We start from the raw sequence: 20455 nt of genomic DNA on the forward strand, positions 1-20455 counted from the left end.
AAAGGCACAGAAGCTCAGAACAGGATGGGCATCAAGTTTGGGCTGTGCTGCTGACGGCTTGACTGATTTTCCTTTGCAGAAATTGCAGGCGTAAGTCTCCTGAAAGGATTGCCCATCCTCCTGGACAGTTTCTTCAGAGAGCATGGTACTGACCCTACTTGATTTTAGGGACAGTCAACATAAGCAACATGAAAGGAATAAGCTTCTTGTAGGCAAGTTACTAATTCCAGTTTGATGAAGCTCTTCATTTTAACCCACAAACAATTTGCTTAAGTGGTTTATAAATATAGGTACCATGGGACCATGTTGCAGTAGTCAGAGTGGCTGAGGCAACCCTAAGTAGATTTTCACTGCTTAGATCACGCTCCCTTCGCCTTCCCACACTGACACAGATGTGAGGGTGAAGGGAGACCGCAAAGAGGTATTAAGGGATGCATGTACCAGCTACCTTAAATCGAAGCTGGGCATATACAAAGAGTGTGCATCTGATTTCTCTCTCGTGACTATCCACTAGGAAATTCTGCCCTGCTTTACATCAGAACTTCCTTCAAAATTGTAATGAAGATGGTATGTGGCACTTAGTAGGCAGAGACTTATGCTCTCTGGTAGTTCTTCACTTCTTAAGTAACCCAAAGTTCCCCAGTGAAGAAGAATTTCTCAGGAAATCCACAGGAAGAGACTCCGGATCATGCAGCACGTTCACTGAATTGCTTACTGAGAAAGCTGCCATGAAATGGCAGTGGAGAAGATGAAGTCTGAGCTGCTGCTGAAACCGGGGCATTCTCTGTTTTATTTTCCACAGGAGCTGATTTGTGAGTAGACCCAGCCATGCCTCTTTGATCCAGTAGCTGCTCGTTAGAAGTCCATAGGGAACTGGCAAAGCGGGGAGAGATCTAAGTCTTGAGCAAGTATGAATATGCTTGGCAGTCTGCAGCAGGGAGTAAGGAAAATTCAGAGCTAAGTGCCAGTGAGAGAGTAACAAAGCCCCTTGCAGCTTACAAGTGAGTGTGGGCAGGAAGATCAGAAAACTCAAGAGACGCATGGCATTGTGGGGAGAGGCTCAATGTCACAGCAGCATGCAATTAGGCTGCAACGGCACTGCAAAGTGAGTTTTTTCAGAGGTAGATAGCAGATCAAAGGCATGCCCAGTGGTTGAATAGAGCTTATCTGCCTGTGCTGGACTTGCTGCAGTCCAGGGATTTTTCAAGATGTATGGCCAAATGGCACAGTCATGAACATAGGTCTGGATGTGCCCCTAACCATTAGCAGTCAGTCTGCATCACCTACTTAGACCACAAATTTTAGAAATGTTAAAGATAACAGTTGGCAGTTATCACGGTGGGACCTGAGGCATCATTGTATTAAACATTAATTTGGTCGAAAAATAATCCATAAACAGATATAGATGGAATATTTCCGGATGGATGTTCTATTTGCTGAGAAAACACTGGTAAAGGACAATAAAACAAAAACTTTGAAAGTAAAGTCAGACTCCTGTGGCTTCAGCAGTCCTTCTGAGGACGGGTAACCTGGCTTACAGGTCCTGGCAATTGCACACACAGGCAGATGTTGTCTCACGGTGTGATCCTGAGACAGTTGATCTGGGAAGGAGAGCCAGCCTTATACCTCCCTTCCCATTCCCTCTGCAGAATCACGACCTCAGCCAGCGGGACACGTGGCTGCATCTGCCCTCAGTCCGTGTGAACAGATGGTATTCTCCCAACCCATGGCCCAGCCACCGGGGCAACATCTGTATGGATACTAATTAGCAAGCCCACAGCCAGATGAGGAAACGAAGGCAGCCAAACACAGCTCCCTAGCACATGGCCGTACAGCCAGGTCTCGAGGCCTGCCAGACAGGTTGGTGTAAACACACATTAACTCATACATCGCCACACAGCTATAGAGCTCTAGCTCTTGCTTTCACGTGCTGATACAGAACAATACAAGCCAGAAACCAGCTAATTAACCTTGGCAGATAAGAGAGCTGTCACCAAAAGATCTCAGAGCTCTTTTCAAAGGAAGGAAATAACCCAGCACACAAGGGGAGATACTCATGCACAGAGCAGGGATGTGACTTGCCTGGTATTACCCCAGGAGGCTGAGAACAACCATCTCCTGAACTCACCACAACTGCTTCTGCCCATGAGCAGAAAGGCCTAAAGGGCTGTAGGGAGCAGAGCTGGTCGTTCCCTCTTTTGTGCTAAAAATTAGTGTCCACCCCAACCCCTCTCTGTGGTGAAAGGGCATTGCGGTACTGATAGCATCACCTTTCTGCTGGGTTACAGCAACAGAGAGACTGAGAATTTATACTCACTTAAAGCCCTTGGCTGCTTTTTATGTGGCTGGAGCTAAATCCCAGCTTCAGCGAGCAATTTTCTTCTGTCGAACAAAATTTCTACTTCTTTTAATTCTTTGAATACTTTTTCCAGTTTCCTGTCTTTAACTGCCACATAACACGGCTATGCATAACTAGATACTAATTATTATTATTGCTGCCTCACAGAAGAAGAGTCTGAAGAAAGGGCAATACCAACACTAAACAGACTTGTCTCAGAACTGGGTTTAGGTTCTGTTTTCTGCCCTCTGTGGCAACAGATATCCTCACAGTCTTGAGAGCCACTCATCAGGTAGTCAGCACGTTCTGTGCACTGTAAGGCTGCACCTTATAGCTCTACATGGTAAGGCCTAGAGCTTCCTAATGTGGTGGGTTTGTTTTGTTTAGTTTTAATGGGAACTAGAGCAAGGGGAAAAAAAAAGCAAAGCACTAAGGCTGTAAAGTTAAGCAAGCACTCAGATGTTGGGAAATGAGAATAGAAACTTTTGTTGCTTTCAGTTGAAGCAGGTTCTGTCTCAACAGATTTCAAGCAGTCTTTCCTCCAAGAGGTCAGAAGTATCCCAAGATGAGCTATGCTACTTCTCACCCAGCTCCAAAACACAGTAATTGGCAACTTAGTGTGTTTGCCAGCAAGGATGGCGATATCTGTCATAAGGCGGCCACGTGTATTTCTCATGTTGCTGACTGAGGCATGTTGAATGGTCAGGACTTTTGCTTAGTGTCTTAATACCAGCTATTTCTTTAAGAATTTCCACTCCCATTTTCTTAATGCTAGAGACCACCCAGGGCCTTCTGCTCCTGGGCCTGAAGTGCACCTCCGCTGGTTTTGCATTTGTAATATTTTAGAGAGGGACTATGAGCACAGGCATATGTGAAGAGCAACAGCAACAAGAAATCCTGCTTGCCTATGAAAGGTTTAAATAAACTGACGTAAATCCTGAGTAAATTCTGCTCCTGGGAGCAGAAGTGTCAAAACTAGCCGTTTAGGCTATTGTTTTATTATCTGGACAGGTTATAGGGCAGTGAATGAGCACACAGAATCCACCAAGAAAGCTCTTGCAGGAAAACTTAACCCTAAATTCCACTCCTGTAAAGATGTTCACTGAAGGTATATTGAAAGCAAAATTTAAAACACGCTAATAGGTTTTTATTGAGATCTATCTTATTTGACTTGTGTTTGGAAGGTTGGACAAGGAAGGAGCAGTGAGGGGTTCAGGGATATGTAGCAGCAGAATCAAGGAAGAATGGCTTTGAGCTTATGGCTTGGACATGAGACAGAAATTTTACATATCAAAGTATGTAATAAGCAATGACCTTATTGCACTGCTGCAGGTAAAAATTGGGATGGTTTTTTTTTTTCGTTTTTGCTAATGATCACACAGCTTTCTCCGGGGTTTCCTTCCTAATTTTTAAAGTTCCCATTTTCTGCTGTAGTAATTTGATTATTTGACTCCAAAACAGTAGTGTGGCTAACATTGATTTGATCACTGTACTGCTCGAAACTTCATTCTCTGTACCAATACAATTCCTTCCTGTTTATTTTTATTTGATAACATTTACAGAAAGGACTCAGTCATTTTCTCTTTCTATAATTAGCAAGGATGAAACCAATAGAGAATTGGTTATCCTAAGAGCCTAAGCAGGTCTCTCGTAAATTAATTGCTGGTTCACAGATTCACTAGAGATTTTCTTTCAAAATGATACAGTATTTTTTCTACAGAATCTCACCTCAACTCAAGATCCCTGATAGGTCTGTTTGGGGAATGAATGGACACTTGTGGCAAAAGAGGTTACTGGTACAGGACTCGGCCAGGTTGGATGGGGCTTTGGGCAGCCTGGTCTAGTGGAGGGTGTCCCTGCCCATGGCAGGGGGGGAGTGGAACTAGATGGTCTTTGAGGTCCCTTCCAACCCAAACCATTCTGTGATTCTATGACTCTTGTCTCATATGATGAAGAAAGCTGAGAGATGTGTAACGAATGAGGATGGGGATTCCAGAAAGAGAAATGAAAGTTTCACTGTTAAAGCAGTTGAACTCTATTGTGAAGAATGAGATTCTCTCCTCACATTTGCCATAAAACACCTATGAAAAACAGAGTCTTTATGGAAGGTCACTTCCATTTTGTGCTTTTCATGTTTTTTACTGGCACTGAGTCAAGGTCCTGAATTCAGATTTACACAAGTGCAGAATACTTACACCTTAATTGAAACATACTTTAAACATCTCATCTAGGGGGTGAGGGGGAAGGCAGCTTCCCACCCAAAATATTCAAATCTTTGGGAATTGAAAATCAAATATCCCAAATTAGCAGATACTCAAGATAAATTTGTGCTTCAATTCTCTCTGAAGAGAAATAACAACTCTGCTTTAATTCACAGTGTTTTTGTGAACATGAAAATGAGTAAGCAAAGAAAAATGTGTATGAGAAAATCAATACTTTTTTTTAATAGATTTTGGATAGTGCACATTAAATCAGGAAAAGGGCCACCCACTTCCTGAATACTGCAAATTTTTGTTTGCAGAACACTGAGAAGCCATTTTTATTCCTTTGCAGATCATGTAGGGTTATTTGTGCTTGTTATTAACATGATGCACATTTGCATGCTAGCCAGGTCTGTCCTTCCAATTCCTGCTCAGTGCCTATTCAGTGAACCAAAATGCAGGCACTCCTAATTTCCCCACACAGTTTAGACCAAATGTGTGATAAACCTGCTGCATCTCCACCTCCTGATCCCATCCCTTTCAACAGCAAATGGCTTCCAAAAATATTAAGGGCAGAGACAGGAGATTTGGCTATGGGCTTTGGCCTGGCAGGCTGTGCTCACCCCAGTTCTCTTTCTGTAAGCACTACCACAGATCTGAAGGAGCAAAAAAGTAGTAATAATAATAATAATAATAATAGTAATAAAAATTGCTGTGCCCACCTCAGCCAGAGCAGCAGAGAAGTGATTACAGTTCTTGTGCATCAGGTGGTACGCATTGCCTTTGTACTCCTTGCCCAGCTCTTCCATAATCTTATCCACATCTTCTTCTGTGAAGTCTGTAGTGCCCAAGGCAATGGATTCTCTAGTTAAAAACAAAACACACAACAGGAAACATGGAAAGATACAGTGAAGACAGTGATACATACCCAGGGAAAGGAAAATGATCAGACATTGGCAAGGACAGACTTAAAACATGGACATGCATGTCTGGGGCTATCAGAGACACCCACAAACAAAATGGCACAGTAATATCCCCAGCTTATCCCCAAAGCAGGTTACAGCACAGGCAACAGCTCTGAGAGCTTCCTGCTCACCACCAGTGAAGTCTCAGCTCTGGGGGTCTGCTCCCACTCTGACCATCAGCCCTCAGAAGAAACTTCCAGTAGGACAAAGGAGATGATTTTCTCATGATGGAGAGGGTTTCCGTGGGGTGGACCAGGCGGGAGCAGACCGAGAACCTTATGCAGAAACGTATTGCTTCTCCCAATACTCACTCAATACTGCTCATGCTTCTAAAAGTCTCCAACATCCCTCTACATAAACTGGCAGTCTGGGAAGGCCAAGCCCCACTTGCCATGGGCAGTCCCTTGACCTGCAGCCCCACAGTCTGAGTGCCTTGAACATGTTAATGCAGCATCCTCTCAGACTCCTCTAGCAGCTGGCCTGTCCCTTGTGACAGAGTAGCAATAAACACAGGAGATGACTTCTGGTACTCTGGGCAGTACCCATAAATAGGTGATACTCATAAAAAGATGAGGTTTTGGTTTTTTCCTCTGTGCACTGGCTCAGTGTAACACACAGTTACTCCTGTTCTTGCTGGCAGGTGAAACCGGGAGCACAGAAAACAAAGGAAATGGGAAAAGAGAACTGCATTCATTTGTAAGTATGCTTTTAAACCCTGTCAAACGCAGTTCAGCACTTCCCTGTTTGGTGTACGCACTCTTTTATCCACCTCCAAAATCCCTGCAGGGCTGCCTTTGAGCCATGTAAAGGATGGTTTACTGCATGCAAAGGATGCAGGGAGAGCATTTATGAGGAGAGGGGAAGGAGGACCCAGAGGAGAGGACTTCCCTGCTGTCCCTATACCCATGGCTATCAGGAGGGAGAGGGGAAGAGGTAGAAAAGGGCCCTTACTTGAATTTAAAGGTCTCGCCAAGTTCTACCGCACTGCCAGGTGTGATCTCGAAAATCCCACTGAAAGGGTAGGGATGCCCTCCATAGGCAAACTCTGACAAGGAAAGAAACAGACTGTGAGTAATCGAATGAACACAATGTCACGAAAAAGTCTATGGCAGCTGTCTGCATGGCTCAGCATCAGCACCAGGGGCTGGGCTATTGCCAACATCGGTTTCAGCCAGACTCTGAAAGCTTTTTTTCCTCTGTCCGGTTACCTGTCAGCCTGAGGATACCCTCACAGCCTCCCTCCATGCTAACACTACTGCTTTCCCACAGCGCCAGGCAAACTCCCTGAGTCTGCCTCTGTGCCTGCCCAGATGCCTTCCTCTCACTGGAAAGTTCTGTGGTGGAGGCATCTAGAAACACTACGAGAAGCTGGTGGTGGTGGTACCGAGCTGGAAGAAGTCTTTTCTGGAGTAGGAAGAAATCACTCCTCTTCTGGAGGGTTTTACAGGCAGAAACCAGGAATTCTTTGTAGAAAGCCAAGCTGATTGTGCTCTGCTGCCTCAGCATGTGGGTTGAGTCAGGAGGTCCCTCCATGCTATATAGGCCACGTTGCATGGCCTGGGAAACACAACCTGCGGACCTCACGGTGTCACGCACGGCATCTCACACGGCCTGTGAAACCTTCTGTGCTCGAGATGGAACATGGCACCCCAGCGGGGTTATTTACTGCATGGCACTGGCTAAAAATACCGTGAGTGAGATAGCCCAAGTCATTCTCATTTAATGCTGAAGAAGGAAATGGAAAGTCTGTGATGCTAGTCTGTCCTTCACAGCACTACAGCTGCTTTCCCACATCCCTTGGCTGCTCCTTTTGCAATGGGTGCGCTAATCAGCTTCAATCCCATCCAGACCATTTCAAAAGTTTTACAAGACATTTTCTTTTCCTTGTAACTCTGCTGTTTCAAAAGAACGGTTTCCAAGATCTGGAAATCCAGATACCATTATTTCTAGACCATAGACATTTGTAAAGAATTACTACAAAACTGATTTATCCTGAGGTGGAATTAGCACAAACATTTATAGGCAAGTCTCATGACAGCTACTGATCCGTCTTTCTCTTCCCCCTCCCCTATTTCTCCCCTTCTCTCTCCCCCTCCTTCACTGCAGAACAGCTTTTCAGCATTACTCGTTCCCTCCTGTCTGCCATCCTGCTACGTACCTGCAGAAGCTATAGAGGCTGCAGTTACATGCTGAAAGTAAGAAGAGCTACATGGTTCATGACAGAACTGCACAAGTTCCTGCTGGACTCCACAATGGACTCTAAAAAGAGAACTGGCTGAGTTTTTCACTCCTCAAAACATTCCTTGCCAAAAGCTATAAGTTTGGGGTGCTTTTCTGTCTCAGACTAGCCATACAGTTGTCCCCATGTTCTGCAGGTAGTGAAAAGAAAATATTTCATACCTCTGCCGTAGATCTCGATGCCAGAGTGGAAGACACCAATCCCCAAGGTGGAGGTGTATTCATTTATCCAGTACTACAGTAAAAGAAAAGCCACATTTGGACGCATTAGTGGAAAGAAACACACTGTCTTGGTCTAGGACATATCCCCCATCTCCTATCCTCAGGGCAACTTCTCTTAAGAACAAGACTGATTTTGAAATTATCTTGAGACAAACATATTGAGATTCCTTACACACCAACAGGCACTGTGTTTATACAGCTGACTAGGATTAGGTCTCCAAAAAACGCTCATCTAGCCCTTTCAATGCAAGGCATTTCCCTGTATTCCCTGATATAACTGGACCTGAACCTGCATCAGTCCAGCTGCTACAGGATGTGTGACTATCTATCTTCTCCCTTAAATAGCTGACACCGAGACAGTTTTGCCAATTCATGTGTCTTACCTGATCTTCAAAATCTTGAGTTAAAGAATCCCCAAATATTTTCTGCACACCATTTTACATCAACTCCCAACATCTACTTTTTATTAAGTTGGTTTTAGGCAATGAGATCTTGGAGACAGAGAGCCATTCCTCCCGTAGGTCAGAGGAGCACTATTTAGTAGTTATCTATATGACACTGGTAACTGCTTTATAGGAAAAAAGAAGCTCCGAGCTTACTAGTCGTCATTTTGCTTAGATGCACCATATACTATCAAACATCATTTCCAGAAGGGACAAGAGCTTGCTGCCTCAAAATTAGGTCCAAGGTGACCACAACTTCAGCCAAGTCCAAGACAAATTTTCAAGAGGAGCTGTTAAGTGACTTCATTGCTCTGGAGTCCAGCACTTCGCCAGTACATTTAGAGCAGAGGAATACTGCAGTCCGGTGCGTGCAAGTGACACTCCTCCACCAAACACTGCTCGCTGTTTCCACCATACCATGAAGGACAATGCAGACACCCAAACAAGTCCCAGCTAAGCTAATTCTGGAGTGGGAAGCCACACAGCCACGCCAGGGCAGTGCTGCATTGGAGATAATTAGCCCTGCTCAGCACCAGTATTTATTAGTTTAGCTGCAGAGCTGTGCTGCTACAGAAATGATGTTTTCAGGCAATGAGTGGAAACTGCCCGTGCCTGGTATATTTACAGTTCACTTACGGCTACTGGGCAGTGAAGATGCATCTCTAGTAACTCAGAGCAACTGAATTCTTATTGTAATCTTGCACTGCAAGAAAAGTGAGTGTTGTTCACTTGTCCTCGTACAATGATATGACAGGTTCATTGAGCTAAAATTCTCTTTTGCGTCTGGTAGCTGCTTCTGGTGGAGCCAGGATAAGCTGCACCTTCCCTGGTGTCTGGTGTCACTGAGTGCCATGAGCAAGAACCCCTCTGTCGTCAGGTAACCAGAGGTCTGGCATACTCCATCTACTTTCCTCACACTGCTTGCTCATGTATTTTTGATGACTGCAGTAGCTCTGTAAATCACCTAGAAATGGTTTCTGCGAGACCACTGCTACTGTGGAAAAACACAGTAGCTTTGATATGAAAAGTGCAGTCCCAAGCCTGACGTAATATATAGCCAGTCTTGATACCTTAAACCATGTCCCCCAAAATGCTTGCCTCTGAGAGTACAGCAGTTCCCTTTCCCTCCAGAAAATGCTGTAATGCTTCTTGTTCTTTGTGAGTTTTGGTATCACAAATGATGTATTACTGCAGGAAGGCAGCAAACCACCTGACCCTAGCTGGACCCCTGCCCACTGCTCTCTTCAGACCTTGTATAACCTCCACTTACCTCTTCACTTGAATTATGCAAACTCTTGTTTTTAGGATACATCAGAGCATTGGACTGAAGCTAGGTCAGGTAGGTCTCAACCTCTGCCAGCACATTAGCAGTGAACCCTCTGTTGAGCACTATGCCTGGTATTTAGGGACATGATGTGCCCTTGCTTCCTGCTGCCCTTCTCCACAGATCTCTGTTGCCCTGTCCTCTGCAGCAGGAATATCCCTGCTCTGTCTGGGGAAGATACAGAGGTGGAGGCTGCATACAGGAACCCATATGACACCAGCCACTTCTGCTGAGGAGACCAAACCCTGTCTCCCATGGACACATAGCCCTCAGTTCAGCTCTTTGATCTCCCACATCTCATGGGTTAACTCCTCAGACTCTCAGATAGTCTCAGTAAGCTTCAGAGAAACACTGCTTTCTACAGAGTCCCACTGCAACAACTCCCAGAGGATATGGAAAGTAGGTTGTCTTCTTCCCTCAGGCTGAGCTATTGTCTCACAGCAACAATAAAAGTACAACATGCCCAGGTCACGCCAGCTGCTTTGCTTAGAGGAGTAACTAATAGGAAGAGAAAGGAGACTTTTTAAATTAGAAATGCTCTTGCCAGTTATCAAAGCCAGGGCTATCTGCAGAGGCTGGTCTGCATCAGGCTTTGTATTTCAAACAAGAAAGTTAAACTGAAAGCCACTTTCACCCATAGCTTTTTCTTCCTCCATGTTAAAGTTTATGTTGGATCCCAACAGTAAATAAGCAAACAAGCAGGGAAAACCAAACCTCTCCTTGATTACCATGGTAGAATAATGCACGGAGACCTGTTCACCTCGTATGTCCACAGCATGACAGAACACAAGTTCCCCCTGTCCCCCCCTCTGCCTTCACCGTTCTTGTTCCCAGCACAGAGCCACAGCCCCCAAAACCCAGTCTGCCCAACCGAAGGAGCCAAGAGCCAGGCTGCAGGACAGCCCTGGAAACACAAGCGATGAGGAGGCCCCACCAGAGATAAAGGAGAGACGAGCAGAAGCATTTCTGTGGCTGGTACTAGCTGTTGCGACCATCACATAGACATCTCTGTATTTAAATGGTGTATTTTTCACTATGAGTCCCCTTAATGGATGATTAGGGATTGAACTGCAACAACCTCAGCCACACCTGAATCTGAACTGAAGCTGTACTGGTTTAGTGATTTCTTTCAAATAACTTCAATAACACAAGGGCATTATTGAAGTGGATCTGATTTGCATCTCAGTTCACTGCAAATAAAATTTTTCAGTATTATCTATTAGCAAGACCAAAATGCAAAGCAGCTCTGAATCATGGCCGCTACTGTCCTCATCTCACCCCTGTCTCCAGGGTGCTGCAAAATCTGCCTCCGGTGTGCGACCGAACAGGCAGCGAACGCCTCACAGCACTTTGGCACAGCCCACAGCTTGTCTCGGGAGGAAGCTATGCTAAAATGAACATGTCAGTCACTTGCTGAGCTGGAAGAGAGAATCCAAGCCAGATTTGAAACCAGGTTTGTACACACATGCACAAGCTGGCCTCGATTTCCAAGGGGTTTGCAATTCTGAGCATAAGAACAGCAGCAGCAGTCAGTAAATACTCATCTCTGGAGAAACTGGCTATTGCTTAGATTAAAAACAAAAATCCACAGCCTGTTCTGAGTCAGATGGAAGAGCCAGGGAATCGAATACAGCGGTACCTTGAAGGGAGCCGTGATTCATGCCTGCATCACATACCGCCTGCAAAATCGTGCCATAAACCCTACACAAAGGGACTTGGAGCATTCTGTCTCATTTCCATCTTCAACAGAGACAGAGAACAGCTCAGAAGTAAAGAGAGGCAGGGAGGAAAGCTAACCAGACTGCAACTGCTTCACAAAAGCAGCAGATAGCCCAGGACTCAAAATTTAAACCTGGAGAGGAACCTCTTTGCATTTACAGTTTGTAGTATATCAGTTAAGAGCTTTTAAGCTGGAGGCTTAGTCCTGGGCTTGGCCGTGCTTGGCCCTTGTGGTCAACTTGCCCAGGCAGCCTCATGAAAACATGCAGAGGAGTGTGTGTACTAATAAGTGCACTGATCTGTCATATCTCAAACACCAGGAAAATCCCCTGCTATGTTAAAGCTTAACACGAAAGCCAGTATTAAAGGTGTATTGGGTTTGTGTGGCAAGGTTTTGGTAGTGGGGGCAGGGGAGCTACAGGGGCGGCTTCTGCAAGAAGGTGCTAGAAACTTCCCTGTGTCTGATAGAGCCAATGCCAGCCGGCTCCAAGATAGACCCACTGCTGGCCAAGGCCAAGCCAATCAGCAACGGTGGTAGTGCCTCTGAGATAACAGAGTTAAGAAGGAAGAAAAAAAAATACCCCAAAACCAAACCAACAACAACAAACCACCCACTGGAAAAAAAAAAAAAACAAAACCCAAAACAAAACTAGAAGCAGTTTTTGCAGTCAGAGACAGGTGTGAGAAAATGTGAGAGGAACAACTCCGCAGACACCAAGGTCAGTGCAGAAGGAGGGGCAGGAGGTGCTCCAGACGCCAGAGCAGAGATTCCCCTGTAGCCTGTGGAGAAGACCATGGTGAGGCAGGCTGTCCCCCTGCAGCCCATGGAGGAAGGATGAGGGGGGGTAGAGATTCCACCTGCAGCCCGTGGAGGACCCCACACTGGAGCAGGTGGAGACACCTGAAGGAGTCTGTGACCCCGTGGGAAGCCCATGCGGGAGCAAGCTCCTGGCAGGACCTGTGGCCCCATGCACAGAGGAGCCCATGCCAGAGCAGGTTTGCTGGCAGGACTTGTGACCCCGTGGGGGACCCACGCTGGAGCAGTTTGCTCCTGAAGGTCTGCACCCCGTGGGAGAGACCACGCTGGAGCAGTTCGTGAAGAACTGCAGCCTGTGGGAAGGACTCATGTTGGAGAAGTTCATGAAGGACTGTCTCCCATGAGAGGGACCCCACGCTGGGGAAGAGTGTGAGGAGTCCTCCCCCTGAAGATGAAGGAGGAGCAGAGACAACATGTGATGAACTGACCACAACCCCTATTTCCTGTCCCCCTGTGCCACCGAGGGGGAGGAGGGAGAGAATTCAGGAGTGAAGTTGAGCCCAGGAAGGTGGGAGGGGTGGGGGGAGGTGTTTTAAGATTTGGTTTTATTTCTCATTATTCTGTTTTGTTTGGTAATAAATTAGATTAATTTTTCTAAGTCTAGTCTGTTTTGTGCATGACAGTAATTGGTGAGTGATCTCTCCCTGCCCTTATCTCGACCCAGGAGCCTTTCATTACATTTTCTCTCCCCTGTCCAGCTGAGGAGAAGAGTGATAGAGCAGCTCTTGTGGGCACCTGGCCTCCAGCCTGGGTCAACCCACCACAAAAGGCAATATCGTGTTGATGCAGGAGACCAGCCAGGGAGCATCAAAATAATGTCTCAGCATTATTTTCTGAGTTGTGTTGATCCAGATGTGAAATATGAGAGCACAAAAGACGAAGCTAGAGAACATCACTTCAGGAAACCAGTGAGTGAAATTCCAGCCCTACATAGTCAAGTGCAAAACACTCAGCAACTTCAGAAGAGATTCAGTTTCCCCGAGTACATTTTTCTAAACCAGGATCCAGAATCTTGGGCCCACAGAGGTGGAAGGAAAGAGCCCAAACCAGATCACAGGCTATATTCCCTGGATAATGCTTGCAGCGGTGAAGGGAGCATTACCTCAACTACAGACATGCAGGTCAGGGGGCTTCCTGCAGATCTTTGCCAAGGCGCTTCAGTCATATTGCAGTAGTGCTCGCTTATGTCCCACAGCCCTAGGCACGCACACGGTTCTGCCAGTATGGCTCGGTCCTTCTGCTGTTTACCCATTCTGGCCTGCAGCTCTAGAATAAAAACTGACTATCATGTGGAATGACATCAAATTATACAGCATGGCTGCTATGAGTAAGTTTTCTTTAGCTGTTGGATGAGACCCAAGCTCATTTAGTATGACCTGTCTCTCTCTCACACTCAGTTCTCCAGAGGTCCAAGGCTTGTATATTAACCAAGCCTAAAATGCTATTTTCCTAATATACTGTGAATACAGATTAAGCAGGAAAGGATTTAAATGCATGTGGGCAGAACAGCAGCTAAAAAAGAAGCTTAACGGGATATTGAGAAGAGGAGTCATGACACAGATCTGTCTCTGGTCCTTCGTACCTGTGAAAAGCTATCTGGGTGAGTCCTCACCCCAACACAGGCAGAACACTACTCTTCCCAGATCACCTCCCATACCAGGTCCTCTTTGCAGCTGGCAAAAGCTATCAATCTGCAAGTCATGGGCCAGGGTGTGACAGCCCACTGAGTCACTCCAAGTCCAATTAGCCAAAAGCATCTGCTTTAGTCAGGTATGCTAACTTTCACTTAAATTCCAGATAGAGTTAAAGAAACAAAACACTGCAGTAAGCAGGTCTCTGTTTATAAACAGGCTCAGCCTCAAGTTGCAATAGGCAATAGCTTGCAAGTCTGAAGAAAAACAGTTCTCAGAGTGTGGTCATTGGCATATTTGCAGACAACCCACCTAGCAGAACTGATCAAAGCTTGAGGAACTACAGGGTTTCTTCCAGGAGAGCATCCAAGTACTGAGAAATCTGCAGCTTCAGTGCTGCCAGAGTTTGATGTAGCTCTGATGAAGCAAGGATACAGGGTTATACAAGGACCCCACACAAGGACGCCACTTCAGACTTGGATCAGGACAGGACAACTGGCTGGAGAATAGACATCTGAGGAGCACAGTCACATTACAGAAAGAAGAAAAAGACAAGGCATCTCTTGGCATGCAACTAACTGTCGCATTTTGAATGAAAGGAGCTTCTATCGAGGATGGTTCTCCACCCTTCAGGTTAATACACACTAATAGACTGGGAATTTCCTGGGAAATGACAGCCTGAAATTTACGACTTCTACTGCTAAACATATTCCCTCATGGAAACCCACAGATGCTAAGAGAAGAGACGCAAGGCGAGATGCTCAGCTGCACCCCTGAGAGGAATGACAGGCCAAGCCTCTGTAGGACTGTGACAGGCAACTCAGTCTCAGCAGCTCTTCTATTTCAGCCAGGTTCTGCTCTGCAAAGGATCTTTTCCTCTCAGGTTGGACTGAACACATTCCTCAGCTGTCTCTTCAGGAGGAATTTCTTTGGAGGTTGCTGTGGCTTTTCAGACATTATAATATGCTTCTGAATTGCCTGATGCATGAGCCAACACTAAAATCTTTGCAATCGTGAAGCATAAAGAGCTTATTTCAGCAGCTTCTAAAACGCCGTATGAGGATTAAAAAAACCTGATGATGCTGCTGAGAGAGAGTTGGAAATCTGCTTATGCTTCAATGTTGTGACGCAATGCAATTTTACTGGAAGAACAGCAGGACAGAAGAAAATATTATTCTGCAGAATGGAAACAGTATGCATTTCAGCAGTTAACTTTTGGGTGTATTCACAATATTTTTAATTAAAAATGATAGACAAGATTTAGCTGCAAGAATGGGATACCATCAGTGTTTCCACTTAGGGTCTCATCCTACAAAAGGGTAGGCAAAGTCCTAGCTCAATATACTGGTATTACTTCAAGTCTCCTATAATTTTCTGCTTTCTCCATTATTGTTCCACTTTCTACCCTGTTGCACTGACAGCAGGCATTGTCCTGAGCAGAGCTTCCTTCCTGCAGCCACATCCGGGAGTGAGTTTATCACTGTGTATCTTTTGCCTCAAGCCATACACATTTGTAGCCTGCTGTTCAGAAGGTAGCTGATCCAGCATGCTCTGCATTAAATACAGTGGAGTCTTACTGGGGACAGTGACCATTCACCCAACTTATGTTTCAGAGCTTGAGTGGGAACCAGCCTTACCAATGGAGAGGTAGGGCAACCACCTGGCCAAATTAAGCAGCTATTTTCTGTCCCTGAAGAATGAACATCCCTGTCTCTTCTGTTTGCAAGTTCACACAGAGGCCAGGAGAAGTTAATCCACCAGCCCGAGCGTTTGTCACACCAGTCATGACGCTAATGGCCCATCTCGGGTGTCTGTGTACACAACATGGTATTTGTAGTAGATTGTTTGCGCCATATGAGAAGCAATATGTCATTTGCCCAACCTCCACCTGCTTCCCTTAACCTCAGTCCTGGTGGTGCCTGAAGGAGTCAGTTGAAGGGGCCGGGGTGGGACTGGGGACATCAAACAGAAATCACTGAGGGGGAGTTGCTGGAGACAGGTGCAGCACATGCCAGTGCCAAGAGCCTGTCCCAGACAGTGGTCTCATAAGTAGCCTTGCCGAAGGACTATCCATGCTATTGCACACCACTTCACATGCTGTATCTCCTTAGCTTTGACAACTTTCACGTACAATCTTAATCTCAAGTATATGAAGCCAGGAAAAAAAGCGTCCATTTGCAGGGTTACGCTGAAGTGTATTTACTCAGGGAACATGCCTGAGAAACTTGGTTATGTTGTAAACTTAGCCTTTGCCTTAGATGCATTCACAATGACAAATTGAGAGATATTCAAAAAGAACAGCGGCAAAATGATCAGGGAAATGGCTAGACTGACTTATAAGAGAATTAATTCAGAAGAGTTAATAGCTTGGCAAAGCAATGACTACAGATGACAAATGTGCAAACATTTGAAGGGCTGACATGAATTATGGGAGAAGACTTCTTAAGAACAATATGAAAGGATTCAAGTAGGAGTAGCATACTCAGCTTAAAAGAAGAGAGACTTTGGCTAAGTGTTTAGAAGTTTCCTGGCAGTAAGAAAGCACAAGAAAACATTTGCACGACTGAAAGCCAGATATCCAGAAAGCCTTATTGTGCCTGTGCAGGAGAGAGTATTGAATGGTCTGAAGTATTTTCCTCTGCTGATGTCTAGGAGGCTGTTAACATCCTCAGCTGAGCATATATCAGACCCTGCACACCTACCTGCATTGCAAGCCCTCAGCCCGGTCTTCAGAGCGTGTCAGGAAGTAGGCTTCCTGTCAAAGAGGATGCAGGTGACTTGGAAAAAAAACCAAAAAACCAAAAACCAAACAGAGAGATAAATACCCTACACTGTGGTTCACCAGGAGATATCTGAAGCACAGTGCAGATGCTTTGACTCTGGAACTAGCTGGGCCCTGACATGCCTGGTAGGGTTAGCAATGCAGCGTCAGGGCTCTGACCTTCATCTTGCAGGAAAGATGTAACTTAGAACTGCAATAATAAATAAGGCTGTTAAATGATTTCTCACATGTGGAGTAATGCTGTGGCTAGGCCTTGCTCTGACCAAGAAACATTAACACCTCCTTCTCCTTGTTGGTAAGGATCTTTGCTGTCTTCTGTGGACCTCTACCAATCTTTATCTCCAAAGAAGAGACTAGCCCTGTCCCGATGTCCAGCGTTACGGAGGGAAAACAGACATTTAGTGTGTGTTTGAAAATGCACTCCAGTCTACGTATCCATCTTGCCTAGGCCAAAGCGTCTGCCTTTGTTTCAGAGAATTGGTCTGCAGCTAACACGCACCCCAAGCCCTCCACAGAACAGCTGATCACCTAACAGCTGTAGCATATCCCTGAAATGCCAAAAAGCACTGTTCATCTCTCTGTTTTGGCAGATTGGTAGCAGAGATTTGAACTTCAGCCTTTCACATCCAAGATGAATACCCTAATCACCAACTATAGCTTCTCCATCAACATGATGCGTGCACATGTAAACAGCTCCAGCAGAAGAGATTGAGAGATCCATGCCACCAAATAAGCTGGCAGTTAAGACTTTTCTACCAAAGGCTCATCTAGATTCCTGCTCAGGTTCCTGAATTTCTCTCCCATAGCAGCAAAATGCTAATATAATACTGATTCTTCCTCGGTGGCTTGCTCTCTCTTGGAGTGTTCCTTGCCTGGCCAAGCACGAATACCTACTTTTTGGCTAGCTCAGACACACCAACAGTCCATGCCTGACCACCAAAAGCAGATTCCTTGGGACCTCTTCTCAGGTTTCTAATGAGAACATTCAAAACATTAACATCTTTCAAGCTACAGCATAGTTTGAAATACAGAAGTTTGAAACACCCTCCACTATGCCATCTCCATTCATAAGTAATTCAGGAACAAAGTATTGCTCAGCAGGATCCAGTTCATAGGTACAACCATCAGAGTTTGAGGTTTCTCCAAACCATACCTAGTCAGTGGTAGGGAAAGGGAAAATAATCTCCAAAGTACCAGACTGTGACCATCCTGAAGGGATGGGAGCAACAGACTAATACTAAAGCCCCTATTATCAGAGATATGACCTTGAAAATTTTGATCAGCTGCATGCAGGTCACTTTCAACTTTATTTTGGCAGGATCATTCCCTTAAGTGCTGCCACCTGAAGGCATGCTGTGCCGAGGTAGAACAGGAGTGGGAAGAAAAACCTCTCAGAGATGACTACCAAGTGGAAGGAATTAGGAATCAAGCTTGACTCAGAGCTAGAAAGTTCTGTAGAGACGAAAGGATTAAAAACCAAAAAGAAACAAAGTAAGGGGAAAGAGAAGAAGAAGGTTCATTATAATTATCTGGCTCTGTGCCTGTCCCTGGAGGAGTAAACCTCTCTGATGTAATACTGGAGGGGAAAGTCTCTCAGGAATTGCTACTCTGGAAACCATGAGGCTGCAGATTGTTCCCATGTATGGCAGAGAAGGCAACTATTGAGGTATACACTTTCTATAAATTTAAAGATATACTCAAACTTTTTTGGCATCTTTTAATGGTCTCAGGTCAGGTGATTCAACAGTACTCTGCTCCTCTACTTTGCAATTCTTCCTAGGATTTCAAAATAGTTTACAAGCATTAAATTGTTAAACCTCACAGCATTTGTGTGAAGTGGGAAAACATTTTTCAATTTAGAGGTAGGGGAAGAAAGTACCAACGTATAATTTGTACTATGACTATGAGGACACAGCAAATCGGTAGCAGAGATGAGCTCAACATCCTGATTCAAAGGTTACAACCCAATAACACTTCCATTTTGCCCACCAAAAAGAAGTGATTTGCAGGACTGCCACAAGGTTTGTTGAAGTGGAAAGGAGTGAGGTTGATCCACCACAGCCCCTCTTCCGAAAGGGGATGTGACAGTGGTTTCCTTTGCCAAAGACACTATAATGTACTGAAAATACAGCATCCTATTTGACAAACAGAATTACAGAAGAATAATATGGAGGAAGCTTTTTTAAAGTTTCAGCTGTGATTCTTCAACTTGAACTGTCTCCTGAGGAGTTCTAGACTTAAAAGTCAAACCTTTTATTGACAAGACTGTACCCATATTTGCATTGCAACCCAATTCATTAATGCTTTCACCAAGGACAACAGCCTCCTAGATACACAAGGCAGGGACATCTTCTCTCTTTATACCAAGAAAGTATAAGAAACTAGTTAAAACAATTCTGACTTCTGCCAAGTTCCTACATGGATAACTACTTGGAGAAGACTGAGGTAACAATGAAGTCATTATAACTACAGCTGTCACAAAGGGATAAGAAGTCCCTTTATGATGTCATAGAAGGACCAAGAACACCACAGGCAATGGAATAAATAGTTCCTTTTATTCCATCCCATTAATGCAGAGCACAATAACATATTGTTTTCAACCTGTTGTGCAGAGACCCAAGAGAGACAGCAGACTACTTCAAAGGAATCTGCAGGCTGGCAGGCTTACATTTGTTAGACAAAAGCTGACATCTTCAGTAGGAAAAAAAAAAAAAAACAAAACCCAAACCACAACTAAAAAAATGAGAGGCACACAAACATTAAAGTGAAACAAGGACTTGAGAGGTTCATATTCCCTGCTCTGCTGTGGACATACTACAGATTTACTTTTGGACCAGGTCAAAACTAAAATTTCATCAGCATGATACTACATTCAAATTCAAAACTATGATCCTCCAAATTCTTCGTCAAATTCCCATTTACCCTGAAGTGTTTAACACCATCAGTATCAGCTGATTCCTCTGAAGGGAAGACCTTCCCACTCCAGCTAAAACGGGTGGGCTCCATGCTTGGTCAATGAGAATCCCCAGTAGAGATGGGGATCCTAGCTCTTCTTTCCCACACTGATCATCTGCTGCTGGAAGACCACGGACATAGGCCTCACCATGGGGTTCCTAACGGCAGCAATAGAACCTCAGAGCCAGGAGTTTAACCTACCCACAAGCAAATCTGGATCCCTACAGAAAATAAAATGAAAGTAACAGTCCCCAGATCTCCTCGCCATGCAAGTAAGGTCAAAGTACAGTCCAGCGCTTGCATGGCATATAGGGATGTAAATTCTCACTCCCTGTCTTATTCTCACTTGCTTGCCAAAACCAGTTGTGCCTGTCCCATGAGCCAACAGCAGCAGCGTCAGAAAAGAGCAGCGTGGGGGCTGTTTGCACCTAAGGAATCTATACTCCATGCTGGCTTTGGTGGCACACGTTCAAAATAAATACCTCTTGGTGCACATGACAGAAATTGGCTGTGTGCTATTAACATTTGCTCGCTATTGGGAAAAAAAAATAAAAATCAATATTTATCTCTAAGCTTCTGAGAAGGGAATCTCTTCTCCAGCATGGATGGGGGAAATCCTTTCACAATGTGAGCTGAGATCTTTTTCCTGGAGAGGTTCCAGGGGCCATGCCTGGCTGGCAGTGCGCCTAACCCAGCTTAGCTTAGAAAAATACTGGGAAATACAGATTCCTGCAGCTAGTGACCAGTCCTTTTTTCCTACAGTGCTTTGTCCTGTCTTGAATAAAACTCTTCAAATACAGTGCCAATTTCGTACGGTGTC

General features: G+C 45.0%; 1 protein-coding gene across 1 annotated transcript in view; it reads right to left on the minus strand.

The window, feature by feature from the left end:
* The window catches only part of LOC104634484 (deubiquitinase DESI2), a 61339-nt gene that overhangs the window by 15248 nt on the left and 25636 nt on the right, over positions 1-20455 (minus strand). Inside the window, exons 2-4 of the mRNA XM_075754271.1 lie at positions 7905-7977; positions 6456-6549; positions 5262-5403 (exon numbers count right to left, since the gene is read on the minus strand). Of these exons, the coding sequence (XP_075610386.1) occupies positions 5262-5403; positions 6456-6549; positions 7905-7977 (309 nt within the window). The remainder of the gene's footprint in view (positions 1-5261; positions 5404-6455; positions 6550-7904; positions 7978-20455) is intronic.

The sequence above is a fragment of the Balearica regulorum genome, chromosome 5 (genome assembly GCF_011004875.1).
Source record: "Balearica regulorum gibbericeps isolate bBalReg1 chromosome 5, bBalReg1.pri, whole genome shotgun sequence".
Classification (NCBI taxonomy): domain Eukaryota; kingdom Metazoa; phylum Chordata; class Aves; order Gruiformes; family Gruidae; genus Balearica; species Balearica regulorum.